General features: G+C 35.6%; 1 protein-coding gene across 1 annotated transcript; it reads left to right on the top strand.

The window, feature by feature from the left end:
- The first annotated feature begins 3,455 nt into the window (after positions 1-3,455).
- On the top strand, positions 3,456-11,210 carry LOC146136305 (uncharacterized). Its single transcript, XM_083395460.1, has 4 exons — positions 3,456-5,106; positions 8,387-8,486; positions 8,741-8,853; positions 9,620-11,210. Exons 1-4 carry the CDS (start codon positions 3,698-3,700, stop codon positions 9,852-9,854), a joined length of 1,857 nt encoding a protein of 618 aa, XP_083251586.1. The 5' UTR covers positions 3,456-3,697; the 3' UTR covers positions 9,855-11,210.
- The last annotated feature ends 10,690 nt before the right edge of the window (positions 11,211-21,900 follow it).

Below are 21,900 nucleotides of genomic sequence, written 5' to 3'. Positions count from 1 at the left end.
CTTGGTCATCATTTTAATTTCGGTCGTTTGCTGTATTTTGTAAACAAATATCAAGTTTTTACAATTCTTAAATTTTCTAAATAAAATAACTTTTTTTAAGGTGGTTGTACTACTCGTCTGTACGCTGTCCCACGACCGCAAACTATATACCGCGTATTAGCCAAACTACAATATTAGCTAAATCGCAGGAGACTGCTGGCAATGTTGTACTCTTACAGATTGCGGTTTTCAAAACGTAAATATTCTGCTTTTCAAGCTTATACATATAGGGCATACAGAGCCGATCATATTTGATTGAAACGACGATTATAACATCTTCAAAAAATATGTAGGCGTTTCTACTTACGAATTACATTAGTTTAACGCCTGTTGAAAGACAACTTTCCTGCGTACGCTATATGATTGACATTTACGGCAAATTAATAGCTGGGGCTATGCTGCCAGCAGTTAATGTTTACTGTTCAGCATGTTTCGCGCAAAACAGGACTAGGAAATGCTAAAGGGCATAGCAAATGTCGCCACAGTTCCAACCGAGATTGCCTTTAATTCCTGCACCACGCTAAGATGTAGTTTATACACAAGTTTGAAGTACAGCATTCAATACAACAAAACACGTCTTTAACCCTTAATCAAACAGACTTCGCGACCACATATAGTTTAAAACCGTTAGTGTTTCTTACTACTTTGATAAAACACTGTATCGTAAGACGCTAGATGATGCCTGTGTTACGCTAAGGTCACCCCACCTCGGGAAGGGATTTCGGCCACATTTTTCGATAAAACACTCGGTTGCTGTAACCTTCGGCGACGCCAAGAAGAAAAAAATCTTAACGGCTGTGATGGATTTTTTTCGTTTTCGCATTGCCAACTTCCATCGGCAAAATGGTCGCCGTTAAAAACGATTTCAACGATGGTAAACATCATTTCTACAAATGACGACCGTGGTGATCTGTCCTGATCGTCTTGAAATAACCAAATTTATGTAACAACTAATATGGTAATATAGCACAAATAAGTCGCAGTTAGAAGTTTACCACGTAATTTGAATGAGGTACGAGAAATACTGTTGATGACAGATGCCGTTATTCGCCTGATGCAGATTAATATTGACCTCATTTGGTCTTATTAATATTCTATGATTAAAAGGCAAAGACTATAAATTGCAGAAACTATAAATCGGATAACAGCGATACATTGCCATGTAACACCAGCATGTGTTGTATGTATTTTATTATGAGGCTGTATTGCGTGTCATGTAGCAATGTCACGTTACTACCCAATGATCGGCATGCCAGCAAGGGTATAGGAAAAGTAGCGTTCGCATATCGTAAAAGCGTTGTTGGAAATTTTCCAACGTTGCTCAATTGGCACTTTGCAACATAATACCAAATGTCGTTGGCCGTCTGTTATTACTTGCTCCCTCAACAGGGCAAATGGTCCGGAGATCGGCCGATCCGCGCACTTCTGCTCATTTTGATGAGCCAGCCGTATCATTTTCGAGACAATCGCAGTTTGATCTCGAGCGAAATCGTTCGTCAAGCTACCGCGCTCCGCCTTCCGTGTTTAGTTGGCTCCCTTGCTTACGTGTCTGTCAAGGCGTAGATAACAAGTCTGTGCGGCGCGTCCTTCAATCTACTAGCGCTGATGAACTGCGATATTGAAATATTCTCACCCGTTAAGAGATTTTCTACCCCACTAGGATACACACAAATATACCATAGACTATACTCTTTATGTCCTGTTCGAAATTGATTGGGTATATATTACGGTATATGTTGTTGAAAGGTTTATAAATTAAAAAAAATCTAATTTTTCTACTTTGAAATTGTAGACGAATCGATTGTAGTTTTCCGTACGATTATACACTTGGGGCGTGGTAAAATCAATTTGCGTAAACACCAGGCAATAATTAATGAAAACATTCGAAACAACAACTTACAGTCTTTTCTCCATAGTTGAGCTATAATTCGTGATCACACCGACATTCTCGGTTATCGTGATATGCGGCGACTAGAATGAGGCTAAATCTCTGAGGCCGCAAATCGTGTCAAGAATCGCCGCTGAATGTTTTCGCCAGGCACGTAGGCACCTCACGTAAGCAAAAAGCCGCCGCGGCGGCCTAAAGGTCGAGCGTGGCCCAGCGTCATCACCCGGTTTCGATTTGATGCACGTTTAATCGCGCTGAGCATGGCGCGCACCTTCCCAGTCAGAACAAAACTGTTTACTATCATATAGAATCACGACTTGGCAAATTAATTTGGCGATTTCATATCGGGATTTAGAATAAATTCGTTTTCATGCCACAAATCTTTATATTATCGGCCAGCATTCTGTTTTACGATCTCTGTTTAATCTCGGATTAGCCGACTGCAAACTTTTTATTGTTTTGTTGCCGAACTTGGAGAGTCTGTGAGCGAAAAACAATAATTCGAGATAAATATTATATTTAATCTAATGTTGGTTTTAAGCAATAGTAAAATCGGGTGCCATTAGGGTATCACGTAAAAGATGAAACTTAACTCATTCAAAGATGTCCTTTTGTTTTATAGCGTAGAACAGTGTGGTCCAACTGCAGGCCCTTCCGCTTTTCTGGCCCACGAACTGATAGTCAGCTTTGCTGCAATCTAGCAATATCAATTTTTGTTTTTTGTTATTGTAATTGACCAAAAAAAAACTTCGTAAATGATCCTTTGTGATTTCATAACTACCGTAGCTGAACAAAGGTGGACATATCATAAAGTTAGTATCCATGCCATAGGCCTGCGGTTCTTAACCTGGTGCGCCTAGGGGAGCGCGAGCTCCAAGTTAATATTTAAATTTTTTTGCATAGATTCTAATGGTTTCGTTTAGGTTTTACACAACTCCTACAGCGCTGTAGGCTACAAAGTCTGTTTTGGCCAACTTTAACATTGAAACGGCAAAATTTCATTCGCGCCTGGCGCGACCGACAACAAACTTTACTATTTTCAAGTTGTCTTAGTGATATTTAATTGAAAATGCCGAATTGCTTTTTGCAGGATGGCGAAAGGCATAGGAAAATTACCAAAGCGGCTGAAAAAACGTTAAGAACCACTGCAATAGGCTATGTATAATTTGACAGCAATAAGCCCAAGAATCGCTATTTAAAAATATTGGCCCCCAGGATAAAAATAATTGTTTTTGGCCCGCGATGAAAAGAAGTTTGACCACGCTGGCGTAGAAAAACCAAAACAAAATAATAAGGTACACTGTGCCCAGATCTAATGTAGCTCAATGAATTAAAAAATTGACTGATGATAATACAATCAGGTATCGAAACGTCTTAATCCAGATCATTTTAACTTATTCGGCCTTTTTGGCTTTAAAATTCATTATTTAAAAAAACAAAATAATATGGCGATTCAATTATATCGTTCTACTCATGTCTACAGGAAAACAAAAACTAAAAATATTTTGCACCGATGATCAACGCCCATTATTCTGTCACTGAACTTGAACACCTGCAAGAGAGAAGCAGAAAAAGGCAAACTGCTACCGTCTGAGTTTACAACGCCTTTGTTAGTAGTAGCCGGGAGCTGAATTAAAGACAAAAATGAAAAACGGAAGGTTACGGCATGACATGACTTATATTTAAGCTTCCACTGTTTCCAATGGTAGTTCAACATCCGCTTCCGCAAGATTTGGGTTGCACGATAGATAATAAACGATAGTCCAATCGATGATTAGGTTCGGTGAATCCAGAAGCGAGACAATCAGTAGTAGGTTTGAAAAGGCAAAAGTTTTGAGCATGGTTGAATACAAAAGAAAGCGGACTTTGGATACCGTAGAGAACGCCGGAACTAGTGATGAGGATTGTATATCAAGTTCTTCCGTTTTTGATGATTCGGAATCCGTGAGTCTTCGCCGTTGCGACCTGTACCGCCCCTTGTCAACATCAAGCGCGCGATCAAATTCTGAATCAGAAAACTTCCTGAAAACGCCAACAAATGATAGAATTCTTAGTTTTTGTTCAGCTGACAGGTCAAAAAGACCGACAGGCCGGAAGGAAGATAGACGAAAAATACCCACAAAACGTAACTCTAATTGCAGTTTACGCACTGATCTGTCTTCAGGTGGAAAGAGGTTTCTTAATCAGACGGATTTGGAGGCAAGTTCCTCCTTAAGATATTCCAATGCTCCACTAAATTTAGATGGAATGCTATCTAACCATATTCCTGTATTCAATCCAACTAACATCCCACTGCCGGGAATGTTTCAATCATCGCCAGGAACGGTCAATGCCCTTCCGACAGAAAGAGTCAAACTTGGATTTAGCAATTCAAATCTTCCGACAGATTTCAATGCAACTCCTACGATTACTCCATATCCCAATTTGTTGCAAATGTCCGCGTATTATTATGCTTATGGTGGTGCTTTTCTTGACTTTATTACATCAATGCATAGACTGGCGAACATTGCTGGTAACACAAGAACGCTAAGTAACGTTCAACCAGATGACCTAACTGTTCGTTCTACCTTCGCTGGTGTTTCGACTGCCGATCCTGTTAGTATTTATGCTAATATACTCAATCACACAATGTATAAAGGGACAGTACCTGCAACATACAACTGCTTTAGCGCTTCTCAGCCGCCAGTCAGCCAGTTTTTGCAAAGACAACGGCAAAACCCCACCAGAACCAACGAAGGTGTTGACTTCATTGCTGCCGGTAAACATGGAATCTCATTAGTTCCACAAAAGAGTAGTAATATTTTAAGTGATAAATACGGCTGTTCTCAGTCGTTGAGCGGCGAGACATCGGGTATCATAGGTAAAATTGACGATCAAGTGGAACGTATTTCGGAACAGAATGTCAAGGCCGAATCACGGCTTAAACGAAAATGTATAGGGTCGTCGCAATTGCAGCTTGGCTCAACTTTGCCGTTACCATTTGTACAGCGAAACAAGAGTTTGTCAACCAAGTTTCCAACACGCCCCAAAAAGCGCTACATTTGCCACTTCTGCAATCGTGAGTTTACAAAGTCGTATAACCTTCAGATTCATGTTAGGACGCATACCGACGAGAGGCCATATTCCTGCGAAATTTGCAAAAAGGCTTTTAGAAGACAGGACCACTTACGTGATCACAGGTTCGTAATTTACTTTAAATTCGGTTACGTTTGTGTAAACTTACACGAGTTAAAATTAATTTTTAACTTATTATAGTAATACTTTAAAACTATAGCTTGTTAAAACCAAATAGATCTTGTTCTAGCTAGTACACACAAATACTTTTGCGATAATAACTCTAAAGCGAGCACTTAACGATTTAACGATGTTATAAGCTGTAGTAAAACAGGTGGGAATAAAAATGTCAAATAACACCACATATTTCAAAAATTATAGCGATCGTGGAAACTAGTGTTTTAACAAGCCTAAATAAAATGCGACGAATAAAAGTATATTTTAATTACTGGCATATTTATGTGCTAAACAAAATTAACTATGGTAGATGTCAGAAAAGCTATTTAAGTCATGTATTGTACCCTTAGTTTTTTTTATTTTGGTCGACCTGGTATGTTACTTGATGTAGTCGGGACCCCAACTAATATTTTGACAAATCTTGGCTTTCAGAGAAAAATACTAGCGAATTTTAAATGCAATATTCTAGTCAAATCAAATGACAAAATGCTACATTCGAGAGTTGTTATCTAACAGTAAAAAAGTGAGCCACGGGAAACCAAAGCATTAAAAAAAATAGCCTTTAAATCCAAAGTCCGATAAATTACGTCGCAAAAACTAAAGTTGCAGCCGCTCGCCGACAGTTTTTTGATTTAAATGACCATTCAATAAACTTGGTATACTAATTACAAAATTCAATAAAACCTACTTTAAGAAATGAATTAAATTAATAACGGCAACGAGCTATCCAAGATCGTAAACTTATTACCGTAGGAAGATTTAAAGCGGACGATTATTTGCACTCCGCATCTTTCAATTATTATAAGTCCTTCGGGTCAATATAAACTATTCTGTTTTAGAGTATAAATTTATTTATTTATTACTATTGTTCGTTCATCGACCGCAAGAATTTCTTTACTCTTCTAGGAGTATTGTATTTTATGCGAGAACACACAATAATAGGCACTATAAACAATAAATCTAAAGCTTTTTTTTATAATACCACAGGATTACTGTATTATAGTATTAAGCCAACTAAAAACAAATACGCAGTAATATCTACGTCGAAATGATACATAAACCTATTGGAAAAACTTCGAAACCCATCGCAATGGTTTGACCTTATATGGGGTTAGGCGTGGGTATGATAGGTAAAGTTAAATTCAAAGTTGGTTATATTCATAAGGTTGGTTTTATTCTGACGTGCTTTGGTCGTATTCCGATTTTCGATCTTTCCTATTTTGGTATTATTGCGAAGAGTGTCTTATTTTGACATTGATATTATTCTAAATTCACGCGTATTTCGTGATCCTTATATACATACCACATTAGGGCTTTCGAAGTTTTGATGTTTTAATTTTTTTTCCTGCATTAAATTATAGACAATTTTTAAAAAGAAATATGTATACGTATTTTCTATAATTTGGTAATGCAAAAAAAAATCCGTTAGATTTAAACAGTCGAAGTTTTTCCACGGGCTGAGCAATGCATGTTTTTTTTTTGGTCTTACTATGTCAAAATCTATTTTGTTTGTAGACTATCACTATACCAATTGAAAATTTACCCAAACTCAAAAATCCTATGTAGCGGTGCAGATTTCGTAAAATGCTTTTCTAAACTTTAGAGCATATAGTTGTTGGAGGTTGTCATAAGGCAGTGCTTCTTCAAACTAAGGCAGTGCTTCTCAACCTACAAAATTGGGTCGCTGTTTGGTTTGGTTGGGTCGCCGACCACAGTAGTTTATATGTTTATTGAGATTGGTTCTGTGAAATATTTCCAATTAAGAAAATTTAAGGAAGCAATACAAATAATGTCTTATAATTAAATTTTAAAATTCAAAATTCTTTATGCTAATGCCTATTTTTTGTTCGCTTACAAGAAGCTAGTTTTTATTTCGCTTACAAGAAAAAAACAATTGGGTCGCCAAAGCTTAGTTGTCATACTTAACGCTTAATATTTGGGTCGCCGCGAAAAAAGGTTGAGAGGCACTGTCATAAGGCGTAGTAAAAACATATTAAACGTTCGAATATCTCTTTATTTATTTTCAAGTTTTACTAAGCAATTATGAAATATGGAATTGCTAACATTTTGCGTTATAATTTATTTTCAAGCGTTACTAATGGTAATATGCTGTTGCATTGCATATGGCGTAAAATAAAATTCGTAAAATGTAATTTGTTTTAATAAGCTGTGTCAAACACAATCACCCATAGAAAGAATTAAGAACCCTACTGAAAGACACTTATCTGTATATATCTATCTATTTGCTTCCTTGCTGCGCCGATTATCATTAATTGTAACAATTAGCATACCGATTTGTGCAAATTTGGTGTAAACGTTCGAAAAACCATTATTTCATTACGTCACTTGACAACATTTGTTTGCCGCCTTTTTAGCGGTATGTAATATGGTCATTGCGCAATGTGCTATTGGAGCGCACAAATAGTAAAAAATAGAAACGCTTATATTTCTAATAAAATTTTCTGGTACAAGCAGTTTAATATCCATGATATTTTGTTTATTTATTTTAGCAAATTTAGACTTAGTTAGCTAAACCATAATTAAATTGTTTTTGTACTCGCCATATTTAGGTAAGTATACCTATTGGTGTACAAGCGATATGCCGTTTATAGCTTGTAAGTACATCTGAACATTACTTAAAAACTTACATTCAACTGTTTAAGCAAAACGTATAAAGGCGTTTGGGATATTCGTGCAATATTTTATATATTATACCGTTCTCTACAGCTAAACGAGTCCATTTTGTTCTAGATGGGCGTAGTTTGTAAAGTGGAACATCTTTGCCTAATTTTATTTTTATATAACTAAAAATGTTAGTATTAACAAAATAGTATAGATAAAAGACATATTTATTGAATTTACAGTTGTGTCGTTATCGTAGACAGAAACAACACCTGAAGTTGCCTTTTACATATTACATAGTATATATGACACGTCGACGCCATTTTGAAAATTTAGCGCTATCTTTGTCACTATGGTTAACGTGCTTATACCAATCTTGGTCTTTAAACTAAAAAAAATGTTAGTTGTTTGTTTAAATTCGGTGTCATAGTTTTTAACTTTATTTGAGCACAGTCTTCCATTTTTAATTTATTATCTACGGTTTACAAAAACATATGGTTTTACAAAAACATATTACATTTTTTATATATATCGAGCGAAATATTCATTATTAACACTACTGGGCAGTATATTCAAATATTTGTAACGGCGTTTAATCGTGTACAGGTACATTCACCGTAAAGAAAAGCCTTTTATATGCACTCATTGCGGGAAGGGGTTCTGTCAGTCAAGAACTCTGGCAGTTCACAAGACTGTTCATCTCAAGGTATAAATGTTATGTCATTATTGATTATTTGATTAGTGATTACTGATTACTTTACACCTCTTTGCCACCATAGAAACAATATCCAAATACAAAGTTAATCGTTTTTCAATAAAACTTTTACTGGAATGGTAATTGATGACTTTAAGTTAGAATTAAGTTGTTTTGAAAATGACTTGACTTGGACTCAAGGTTTTATAAACTGTTAGAGTACAAGAATAAATTTTTATGAATATATTTGGTATTCTATTTTGCAGGATGCACCCTATCAGTGTACAACGTGCGGCAAAAGCTTTAACCAACGAAGCAACTTGAAAACGCACTCACTTACTCATACTACAATAAAGCCTTTTCAATGTGGAGCATGTAGGTAAGGGCGGACGAGTAAACAGCATAAACAATGAAACCTTTAAAACTTATTACAGGCTTTAGTGAAGTTAACAAAGGAACCTTAAAGTATTCTATCAATTGCTTGTACTCGTACATTACAAAAGTAACCGTTTAAAACAAGACAATTGGAAATTATTTTCAGCACTACTTTAAAGCAGTGTTTACAGTTTACACCATTACAATTATAACCAGCTTGAAATATTGATAAAATTGATAATATTTGCAAGCCAATTGGCCATCAGTGTTTGCTTTTAAAGTTCTTATTCGCATACGCGTTAACAGCGGCTTGACGCTGCTGCATTGGCAATTGTCTTGATGTGGCATGAGAATAAGATTACTGCCTAACAAGACACGATTGCTTTAGGCAATAGCCGCTACCGTGAACTAAAGTTGGCTCAAGCTATCGGCACAACAACGCGATGAAATTCGAGATCGTATGTTTAGTAAATTTTAAAAACGAAACCGCGCCCTACCTATTGACTGCTAGGCAAATAGAAGTGGCGTGGTGTTGGCAATTCAAAGGTTTTGTCACGAGTGTGAACAATAATCCAAGCACAGCCACCAAAAAATAAAATAAGATATCACAATTTGGTGTAGCGATTATACGAAATATGAAGCAGAAAAACAATTTCAAACAAGGAACAACGACATAATCTGTAAACACCGTTACATTGTTTCTTACAATTTGCATGATTCGTTATAATTACTTTGCGTATTTAGGATTAACTTTGTGTTGTTTTTTCTAGTAAAGTTTTCCGACGCAATTGCGACCTAAAGCGCCACATGTCAACACATTGCCAAACAATTGCAAGCTGCTCGACCTCGTCCTTTACTCCACACCAACTTGTGACTGGAGTGTCACCTTTGTTTAAAGATGCTGGGTCGCAGCTAGATGGTCTTGAACTTGTTCGTAAAGTGAGGCTAGGTAGCAACCCTTCAACGGCTACAAATCATTCTGAAATACCATTTAATTATCACTAAGACAGGGTTTGTTTCAAGTATGCCAAATTAAAAAAATACTGAGAAACTTGCCAATGCTATATCATTAAGATCAAACGAATTGATTGTATTGTGCTTTTTAGCGTGACGATTGTTTTAGTAAAATATTTTTATTTTAACATGTTATGGTTAGTCAATTTTTTTTATAGACTACTACCACCAATTTAAAATTTACACATATTAAAATATCCTTTGTTGAACTCTACCCGTTTTATCAGTGGCGGTACAGAGTTCGTAAAATATATTTGTGGTAACTGTTAAAAGTATTGTATTGTTACCATTTTGGATAATAATTAGTTTTTAATGTGTTACCAGTGATAATGTGCTTTTGCGTTGCATATGGCAGAAATGGCGAACCTTTTTATTGTGTTGGTCACAAACGAGACCTCAAAATAAGCACAAGTGCGTTATACATTTAATTAAACGTTTATTTAATGCAAAACTTTTGTGGACTTAACAATTAAAGATTTTCTGACGATTTGCGAATCAGGAATGGGACGAATATAAAGAACCAAAAAAAGTTAACAAAGCTACAGCATTTTTTTATGGGAACGAACGAATTACGCAGAAGGGTTTTCAGCAAAATTTTTTTTAGTCTGCAAGCGCTTTAATTTTATATACTTTGCGCCACCATTTACGTTTAACAGATATTAGCAAATTGTTTTAATTGTCTGTTTTTCTGCACTCTTTTGTTAAAGCGAACTTAATGTAGGCCCATCTGCGACCCCAAACACTTGGCACGATCCCCAATATAAGAAGCCCTGGTTTAAACAGTATAGTGCCTTATAATAACAATTTGGTGAAAGATTTGTTCTTTTCTGAAATGTTTGATTATATTTCGGTATTTCTAGAGAGAGAATTGGGTCATTAAACATCTGTAGTTGGTCATTTAAAGACTCGTTGGATCAGTGGTACGCCAACTCTGATATATAGCGTTCAATAAAATTCGTAAAATGTAATTCGTTTTAATAGGCGGTTTTAAACCCAAACACCTACCGAAAGAATCGAGAAACCCACTGAAGCACACTTAATTGTATATATCTATTTATTCGCTCGCTTACTGCGCCTGTTATTGTTAATTATTACATTCAGCATACCGATTTGCTCCAAAGTTTGTAATTTCAAGTTTGTTTGAAAATCTTGGAGGTATTATGATATGTACTTAAATTATATGTGTTGTTTATGGAAAACCAAGGGCAGAATTGATTTGAAATAGATATTATTTGATGCTATATCACTACATAACATTTAGCAACCCTTAATTTATTAAAAAGTTTGCGTTTTAAAAATATTTTATGGTGTTTTCTTATATTTTTTGCCGGATTTCAAAACTGTTGAACCGCGGTGCTCCGTAGTGTGCTTCTAAAGATTCAAGTGTGTCGCGTAACTTTTTGCTATTAAAAAGAGCATATTTGACTTACAAATATATATGCATGTGGGAGCTAAGGGAAGGATGCGCCAGTACAGTGGTTCATAACCTTTTGACACTACTGACAAGTAAAATACAAAAATCTTTTCACGGAGGCAGAATTTCCCTGGCAATATAATTCATTGAAACAACTAGGACTAGTCTTAATAAATATCGATTACAAATAGGTATATGCAGGGTTACTTTGAGGAACCTGGTGTTAGCATAAAATTTTGACATTTTAGGGCAATAATTAGTTTAGCGTAGTCCTAGCGAGGCATCACAATTAAGGTAACTTTCCTTATGGACGGTCAATCGGCCATATCCTATACAAGTTTGCTAAATATTTTGGATTAATCTTTAAAGTAGCAGCATGAAAATGCGTATCCCTGCAAGTTGTGTCATTGTAACTTGTCATGAATTTTAATCAGGAGCCAGAATGTCATGAGCGACTTACCGCGCTTTTGTGCTGAACAAACTCTTCCTCTAAAAATAGCGATTACAATTTGCCACAAGTTCGAAAACTTTCTGCATTTACGCAGCAAAAGTTGGAAAATAAATCTGTCAACTGTACAAATTAAGAAAACTTCGACGTTACATTAATACACTTACCTATTTACAGTTTACACTTTACTCAATACATTTGTTTCCGTGAACCAATATCAAACTTCGTCTAAACCAGTGGTTCTCAAACTGGGGTCCGCGAGACAATTTTCTGGGACCGTGAAGCACCTATCAAAAAACAACACAACGCTCTTAAAGAAGAAAATTGTTTGTGCATTCAAATTTTCAGGCAACTTACTTTTTCAAACAAAGCTGAGCAGTTTTTCATTCACTTACTTAATTGCACGCCTAGAGTTGAATTGTGCATTGTGACGTCATAGTGTTGCATTGTTTGTGCTGATGAGAATTACGTTTTTACAGTTTGCTGCGCTGACAGACTGTGGGCTGCACGGTCACGGTTTTACAACTGTTCGTGATTGCTCCACTCAAATAAAGTGATTTGTTAGAGGTTAACATAGCCGAGCTGATAGCAAAGAAGCAATTACACCTGTCTCATTGATACCATTAAAAACAACGTTTTATGTTGTGTTGATTTGTGTCTATTTTCAAGGGACCGTGAGCAATTAAAAAAAATGCTGGAGGACCGTTGTGTAATTTTTTTATAAAAAGTTTGAGAACCACTGGTCTAAACAAAAAATGTTGCCTAACAGATTTCCATTTCATTCGAACAAATTATTATATGAGTGGTACATGTTTTTCAGATTTCATTTTAGGCTAAACTGCAATAAAATCAGAAAACAAAAAATAAATTTGACAGAGAACTGTCAACCATGAGTAAGATCACAATAAGTTGCTTAAATGCAGTCCATCGAAATGGCGCTGAATACCTTTTAGCAGGACTCACCACCCACCAGCCTTGGCTTATATAACAGTGCACGCTGTTTAAAATGCTATTCTGAATTAAAATTGGGTCAATTTGACTTAATTATATAATATTGTGATCAATTATACTCATTTTTGGCAGTGATTTCCAACCTGAAATCGCAAAAGGTTGTCAGGGAAGTCGCCGTGTACTATTTGTCAAATAATGACAATTGCCTAGTAGAGAACCAGTCGTTTTTATGATGTCACAACTACTCATGTTTTCAATGAATTGGCGAAGTTTTATAATAGAAACCGTTAGACCAAGACCTGTTTTGCGACTCTTTATGTAACAACATTTATATATGTCTCTGTAACAACATTTTTCCCCACTTGAACACTTCATAGAGTAAGGAGATTATATAAAAACAAACCTAAAAAATACTGCGATAAATATTTCTTAATCAATGATAACAACACTTTAGTTTTCGTTTTGTATATGTTGATGAAAAAGCTACATGGTCGATTATAAAATCCTTACACGATGTTTGAATAAAGCAGTTTGCAAAACTTATTCTTTTGTCATCCCCTTCCTGAAAGACCAGATTTGCGCAACATATTATGTTGTGTAAAACTGCAATGCCTACGGCCTACGCCCTACGTGACTTTTCGGTCGCCCTTTATTTTGTTCCAAACAACGTGCGTGTTATGCTTTGAGCGCTGGAAGTTAGTCGCGGAGATCCCGCACGTACGAATGTTTACGATTTGCGGAATAAGGAATATTATTGTATTCATGCTCCTATGTGACAATGTACAACTTTTTTTGGCAATCGCAATGAGGCCTGCAGCAGTTGGAGAAAAGCGGAGGTGTTTCTCCCAAGGTCATTTTGAGAGGGAACGTGAGAAAAACATTTTGAGCTGCCACGTTTATGAAACAAATTTGTTTGTGCTGTGCTGCAGGTATTAACAAGAAATTGCCTTTAAGTCTTGCTATGCGCCGAAATCGTGCTACGATTTTTAACTGCACCAACCAACAACATGCCTTCATTAAACACAGAAGACACCAAGTAAACGACTATAACGCATATTAAGCACCACTTGACTATATTTTAACCCACTTGTTACATTTTGCAAAATATTGCGCGAAATTAACATTAGAAAATTCGGAGCTGCGAGGCGAGCTAAAATGAGCGAAGCGTTATTACATTTATATAATATTTATATAATATATATACGGGCTTCATAGCTTGATTAATTCGTGAATTAAAAAATATTGTGCGGTTTAATTTAGAGTTCCGTCACCGCACGTCACAAAACCAATGGAATGTCATGACAATCCACGGCCTAAATATAATCGATTTTTAAATATTTTTGTTTTATTAGCAGCCTAAAAATAAAGGGCTTTATATATAGTACACATAGTTTACTGGCCGCCAAATGATAGAGTTTATAACTGCTTCAAAATGCGCGGGATTTAAAATAATTTTTTCAACATTACTTTGATTCCTGAACGCCCTAATGCGATAGACAACTTGCATTTCTAAATTAAAAAACAATTAGGGAAATGGCTTGATCGAATGTACCAATTGTAAAGTTTTACAAATGTACTATATAACAGATTCAACAGTGAATACGACCGGGGCAATTATGGTTAAAATAGATTTAAACAAACCGGCAAGAACTCGATTAAGGTAACCTATAGCAGGGGAAAAATAAACAAAACATTTACTTTGAACCGTCGTAAACTTCTGCATTTGGCTACATTTAGATCTGTGTAAAACGAAGCAGACAGAAGCCGGCGCGGTGGTCTGTCGGTTGATTGATTGCACGGTAGGTATAACTCTTCAGGTAATTGTGGCAAGAACTTTTTACCGCCTTTTTGTCTTTTTCCTGTCAAGAGTACGACTCCAGGCGCAGCGGACTGTGGAATCTTTAATCTAGAACAAACTTGGCGTCACCTTCGCTATGCCACCCTCATGAGAAAAAAGTGTTGGCGCCGCGCAAGAGTGGGTGATTTATGATGTGACTGTTATAAAGAATTGCCCCTATTAGGTAAAAGTCGCTTGTTAAAAGTTCCACTAAGAATTGAAAACCCATATGTAGTCACATGAAAGGAACATAGAAGAGGTGATATTTTTGCTACAAACCACGATAGATAATCTTGAGAATTGTGCACAATAGAGCAGTGGTGCAAGTAAAACTATATTTTTACGTATTTCAAAGACTTAATTGCAAAAATTGCGCATTGTTTTTAGTACGAATTTAACTTTCTACACCATGCACTTCTGCAGAATTTCTTTTGGGTGGGTAATGCGTTAGGTTTTTTTTTAAACTGTATTTATGATATGTAATTCCAGCAAACGATTTTTTCAATTCGCAAATTGGTCAGCACATCCTTGAATGTGATTTGACTAGCTTTTTAGTTGCCTATTTGCACACGACATCAAGCCATAACCTATGGTTTCTTAAGTTTTTTGTTTTATGGCGTTTTAATAAAACGTTAATTTTCAACACGTCTTTGTAAGTTTTCCTTTTTCTTCCGGTAATTTTTATATTATATTTACTATAAGATAAACACTCCTTTCACCCCTTGAGTGAAACAGGCGCAGATCTAGGATTTTTCTTTGGGGCATGACAATTTTATTAAAGTCTATTTGGGGAATGAAAAATTTATCAAAGTTGTCTATTTATGCCGTGACCTAATAAACTTACGATAAAGCGTGAAATCACAACATTACATCTAAACGTAGACGCCATAAAGGAGTAATGTTACGAACAATACACTTTTCGCTTTATTTTGTTAAAGTTTTAGGTTGGAGAGGTGTTAGCGTCAATAAAAAAGCTACATTACAGAGATGGTATCGATTGGCGCACAGCGAAAAAACGGTTTTATATGGTTTTGATGCTGTGGTATTGGCGGAGTAAGGTGAAGGCCTATCGGTAGCCTTATTGACACAAACTGTCTCTAATCTTTAAATCACAGACTAAGATTACCAGTTCGGTTTTCGTCAGAATATTTCCTTCAGCCGTTTAGCTACAAACTATCGAACTAAATAAACTATCCTGTCAGACAGGTTTTTGACGTGCGCACCAAGGTATAGTCCATTTCTGTGTTTTAATCGCCAGAGTTGGCGCTGAGACTCAAAATGTTGGTGTTCTCTCTACAATTGCAGAACCTGTTTAATTTATATGATCGACTAGAATTATTTCGAAAAGTTTAGTATTGTGTTAAAGCGAAAGTAATGTTTTTATATCAATGTTGATTTGTTATGTTTCAACGTAACTTGCTACATCAGATATAAATTTACGTAATATCATTATTATAAACGGATAACCTACCTGGCTACATTGTCTTGACCTTTTCTTGCATAACTTGAAATTATCGTAAATGCCATGCAACGTACCGAAGCGTTTAGAATTCAAAACACCTATACATAGTTTAAAATCTAGTGACATAGTATATTCGTGACGAAAAATTCCAAAGAATTCTTTACAATAGTAGTAGGCTAAAGATATTTTGAGATTAGCAAAACATTATATTTAAAAAGTATTTGTTATGTTTTCCGTGCATGTCTATCTATTTAAATGGTAATACAGACTTTGCGACTCAATGGTGTTTTGCATTTTAGGCTGGTGATCCTTTCAGTTAAACAGTCTTGTGTCTGCACTTATTGCGTCAGCTACATTTTTGCGCTGAGATTAATTTTGTTTTAAATCGAGGTTGAGGTTGCCACACTCTGAAGCAGAAAGTATTCAGGTTGCGGTTTTGCGTTCTATTGCCAAACCGGTAGATCGTGTATGCGGTCGGTGCTTTGAGGGACACCCGGTGCCGGCAAAAGTGCATTAGCTGCGAAAGTGAAAACAATAAACAGACATTGTTTTATGTGTATGGCGGCCCAGAGCCAAGGTCAAAACGCACGCGACAAGCCCTTAAAACTCAGTATCGCCTGGCTGACTCGTCGCGCCAATGTTCGTGTTGCGTCTTTGAACTGTGAAGCAACCCTCACAGTTGCGCTGCTATTGGCAAATGGCTGAAACCTGACAATTAAGCGTAATATTTAGCGCTCATAATCTCCAAGCGACTAAAACATTGACTTTTTACACAAGTGATATTCAACTCGTTTACGTTAAACTTGAGGTAGTGAAAAAATCTATCATTCAATATACTGAAATTCTACTGCAACCTGAGGTAGTTTTTAATAGGCTAAAAAATGACTATCTTGAGTTAAGTGTTGTTCACCTAATTGTCAAAGGCAAAAAACAAATCTAATACAATTTATCATATTAAACCAATCGTAGTAAACTTATAGTGAATTAACAAAATCAGTGCGTTTATAAGAACATTTGAAAATGCGTCATAGAAGGTTAAGGTTAGAATTAAGCTCAAACCATAAAAAGAGCAATGCATTTTGGCGTATTTAGAACTTAAGAATGATACTAGTTTCGCGTACGGCTTTTCGGGCCTACTGACTACACCGAAGTTAACCAGTATTTCCCCTAGATCCGCCAAGCCCATAAAACAATATAGTAGATTTGGGATGGGCACCTTTCTTAGCGCGTGTCAAATATACAAGTTGTAATTAATTGTAAACTTGCTACTGCATCTCCATTACAAATAATACTAACCGCTGCGCCGGTAATCCGTAAGGTGTTACGATTTAATTTCAGTTACGGAAATTAGAATTTACATTAATATTAGGAATGTATAATATTTTACAGGTTAACGTTATTGTCTTATTACAAATATTTAGTGAAAATATTTATTATTTTATAGATTATTTAAGTATAGTTCGTTATTCTTTAAAAGACCAGTGGGTCACTAAAAATCTTTAATATAAGTAAAACAACATTGCCACATAAACGATAGACCTCCAAATTGATTTTGTGCTAATCTCAAATTATAAGTCATTCTGAATTTTGACCAACAAAACTAAAATTTTGACAAAAATGTATTATTTTTATACTGAACTCTTAAAAAAGCTTATTTTATATTTCTGGCATATCAAAAAGAGAAAAAGGTCGAGTATATCGACTTCATCTTGATTGAGACGTTTAGATACGAGCTTGTATCATCTTTCAGTTAACGAATTTGACATACCGTGTCAATTTTGACAAAGTTTGACAATTTTTGACAAGTTTATAAAAGCGCCGTAGTAAAATCATAGTTATAAGTGCCACGTGATTACTTCACCATAGTTATTTGAGATTATCATTAAATATGTTGCTTTTCATTTTATAATTCAATAGCTCTTGAAAACAAGTGCATGCCCCTCGTCGATATAGACAGAAATGACGAATTCAAGGTTAAAGTTAAAGCTGAATAATAAAGTATTCTTCATTGGTGCCACCGGAAAAAAGAAATGTCTGAACACGATTTCCGTTCCCATCGTCCAGCGTGATCCCAATACGTGAAGTTCGTCACTTTAATTGGGTGGGGTTAGTCTAATCGCAGCACGAACGTCCACAATATGGCTAAACATGCAGGTGCTCCGCGGTGACAAACACATTCCAATCTACAATCCATAGAAACGAAACAGCAGCGCGCCATAATACTTTGGTGGCTTTCCTTAACCACTGATGTAATAATTCAAAGTAAGTTTTCCGCGGCAGCTAATCGGGTTTGTCTTAAACAAATTATTTAGTTGCTAATTATATACCGTTAGTACTCTACAGATAGATTTGGTTATTTAAAAAAAAATGACGCCCGGAAGGCATTTTGTTTTGCCTCATAAAAGAATTCGCTAAGTGAAGGGAATGAGATTGACTGAGTGTCCCTGCCTTTTCCATCAGGTTTGTTTTGGTGGCAAATCAAATAAAGCGTGGCAGAAACGGCGTCACTTTAAAAGCATCGTCGATACGCTACCGAACGAGTACTCAGGTGAAAGTGATACTCGCCGGGTGTTTGCACTTCAGAAGGTGCCTCTGTTTAAATTTAAACCCAAAGACGCCGGATCGCAGCGGGGTGTTTTGGAACGAAGTTTGCAAGTTAAGTGTCTCCCGTAAAATCAGCGCAATACAACACCCTGTCCTAATGGGATCGCTTCCACTTGAGAGCAAAAATTGTTTCTCTCCGACGTCTGATTACTTAACATTTAACCTTCGAACATTTTGAAACGACATACCCTTTCTTCGTATTTTGCGACAACAACGACAAATGGGTTAATTTGCAATTCTTATCTATCGGTGTGTAAAATAACGAGTTGATATTCCTATTCTAATGACGTAAGTGTGATTTGCAAAGAAATATAATTAAACAATTTATTTTATGAAGTTTCAAACCGAATTGTATAATAGAATTTAAGTTTCGTTTATTACACAAAAAGAATAAAAAATCTCTAACACCTAATGAGATAATTTAGAACCTCAGGCCCGATATTACTATATTTTGTACTACTTTTCAAGCTTTTAGATATGTTTATGCTTTGCCTCTAATCCTAAAGCAAACGATGTACCTTAGGCTACATTTCCAGGTCTTTCATAAATCGTCTGAATTTAAAATTTGCTACATTTTGATAAAAATCCTATAAATGAGTCTGCCATTTTTGTTGCACAAAAGCGAAAAACACGTTTAAAAGACAAAAATTGGTGAAAAAATGTAAGGAGGTGTGAGGCAACCTTCTTTTCACACACTAAAAGGTAAACGCATGTTTTGTGTAAACAAGGGATGATTTTTGTAGGCAATTATCTAATTACCCGCACGTGCCCAAATAAAACATCAGACAGTCACACGAACTAGTAGCTTATTATTATGTGGGGTGAGTCTTGTTAGAACTTCTAATAGTCCGATGTATACTACCGGTTGACCAAATATTAAACAGCTTAATGTGTTTGTGATATTCTTATTTGTCGGGATTTGCGCGAATGTTATAAGTGTAGCCTAGTGCACTGCAAACAGAGCATTGGATGCACTACGCTTACTATTTAAGTTTTCTCACCTTTACGACAAGGTTCATTTATGTCGGTTATGATGAACCTTTTTGGCGTTATTTAGCCTATATAAATTCATTGCGCACACTGTAAATCCAAATGGTGGAAAAAGAGGGTGGAAAGGTGGAGAAATACCACCTTTAAGGTGGAGATTTTTCGTTAGGGTGTTCAGGAACACCCTTATGTGGGGTTTATGCCACCGGTGTTGATTTCCACCCCATTTTTAACAGTAAATGAATATCATATTGGTGGAAAATAAGTGGCGGTGGAATATTCCACCATTAAATACATCGATAAAGTAAAGCATAATTTGTTTACAATTGTTAATTACAAAACCTTTTAGCCTACGGGACTAATGCAGATTTTGTAATTTGTGCAAATCCTGGAATGTATTCTTGTCTGATTTTGGGGTAATAAAGTATTAAATACCGGTTCATAACAATATTGCAACTGTAGGAAACCAATATATTTTTTTATAAGAACAGAAAATTCCTGTATCTTATTTAAATTCTCTTGAAATTGTCAAACTTACATAAATATAAGTTATACAAGTCCAATTCTCATGACATACACTCCCCAACTGTAAATAAAATATTCGACCTTTGACCTGCCACCAATAAGATTGCGCAAGGTCAATCGCGTGGCGCAGAGGACAACCAATCGATTTCGAAAGTCTTTTCTGTCGGTTTTGTTAAGAGTATAAAAATATGCAATGTACAGATTAAAATAATTTGATACTGTGCGTTAAAATTATATTTAAGTTGTGTGTTGTTGTACTGTATGTGTTGTGTATGGTAAAAAGTATTAGAATCGGTGCTAATTAGTATTTGCTGACCACAGTCGAATATTTAGGATTCTGCTATAGTTTACAGTATGTTGCATATTGAGTTAGGTTAGGGCAGCCGTTCGAGTTCGTAAAGTTTTAGGGCATATGTAATTTGATTCATTAGAAAAATTACCACATTTTTTAAGGGCACGTCTTATCGGCCAGAACAGTAAGAATGGACTGAAAATTGTTTGTTCTAAAAACTTGGTAGTTTAAATTACATAAATCATAAAAAGCTGATCGTTCAGATTAACAGTTTTACCCAATATGTTTTGTTATAGGCTTGTGTAACCCAATATTGAGTCATTTTGATTATTTTACTACTTATTTAATGATGGATACTGCTGTACAAGGTATTGAATGTCCTCATGCTGCCTGTCATAGTTTATTTCTCAACAAAAAAGATTTACTGCAACATTTAAGAGAATCTCATTACATTTCGTCAGTTTCAAAGTTAACATGTAAAGTAAGTGGGTGCTTACGACAATACAAAAACATGAGAAGTTACGATAAGCACCTAGAAAGACAGCACCAAGAGTTGTTAACTGATTTAAACATTTTAACAACAAGCCAATTTGAAATGCAGATTGACAATTATAATGAAGCTGCAGAATCTGGAGCAACTAATCCAACCAGCAACACTGACAATATTGTTGATAATGAATTGTTCTACAATGAAAAACAATTTGTAAAAAATTTGGTACTATTTATTATTAAAAGCCAAGAAAAATATGTTCTCCCTAGATCTACTTTAAAAAGTGTTATTGACGATGTCATTACTTTATTTTCTAAATTTCATACTGATGTAATTCAAGCAACAAAATCAATTTCTACTGGTACAAATTTGTCAACATGCTATGAATATTTAATTGATGATAATTTTTTAGGTTTGACATGGGAAAAACTGCAAAACAAGACAATTTTTAACGACTACTGCAAAGGCCTTGGTCTCATCGATCCAATCACAGTAAATTTACCCAACTCCACAGTATTACATTATGTTTCTATAATTGAAACACTGCAGCAATATTTAGCACATGAAGATGTATTTAAACAGTTCAGCAAATCTTGTGTAACCTCATATGACGACAGTGACACACTAACTAATTTTTCATCTGGCAGTTTGTTTCAAACACATTCATACTTTCAAGGAAATGCTGAATTTATACAAATATTCCTGTACTGTGATGAGATCGAACTATGTAACCCTCTTGGTTCCTCACGCAAAAGGAATAAATTATTCTGTGTATATTTTACTGTTGGTAACATACCTGCTAAATTTAGATCTTCTTTAAAAAACATCTTTCTAGCTTTGGTAGTGAATTCCGCCCAGGTTTCCAAGGTTGGGTACGAAAAAGTGTTAGCTCCACTGCTAGAAGATTGCAAGCAACTTGAAACCAAGGGCATTTTAGTAAACAGAAATGGCCATCCAAAACTAATATTTGGAACTATTGCTATTATGTCTGCGGATAATCTTGCTGCACATGACATTGGAGGATTTT

Source organism: Ascidiella aspersa, chromosome 8 (genome assembly GCF_963924565.1).
Source record: "Ascidiella aspersa chromosome 8, kaAscAspe10.2, whole genome shotgun sequence".
Lineage (NCBI taxonomy): Eukaryota > Metazoa > Chordata > Ascidiacea > Phlebobranchia > Ascidiidae > Ascidiella > Ascidiella aspersa.
The sequence above is the reverse complement of the archived record's forward strand: the minus strand, read 5'-3'. Positions and strand labels throughout refer to the sequence as shown.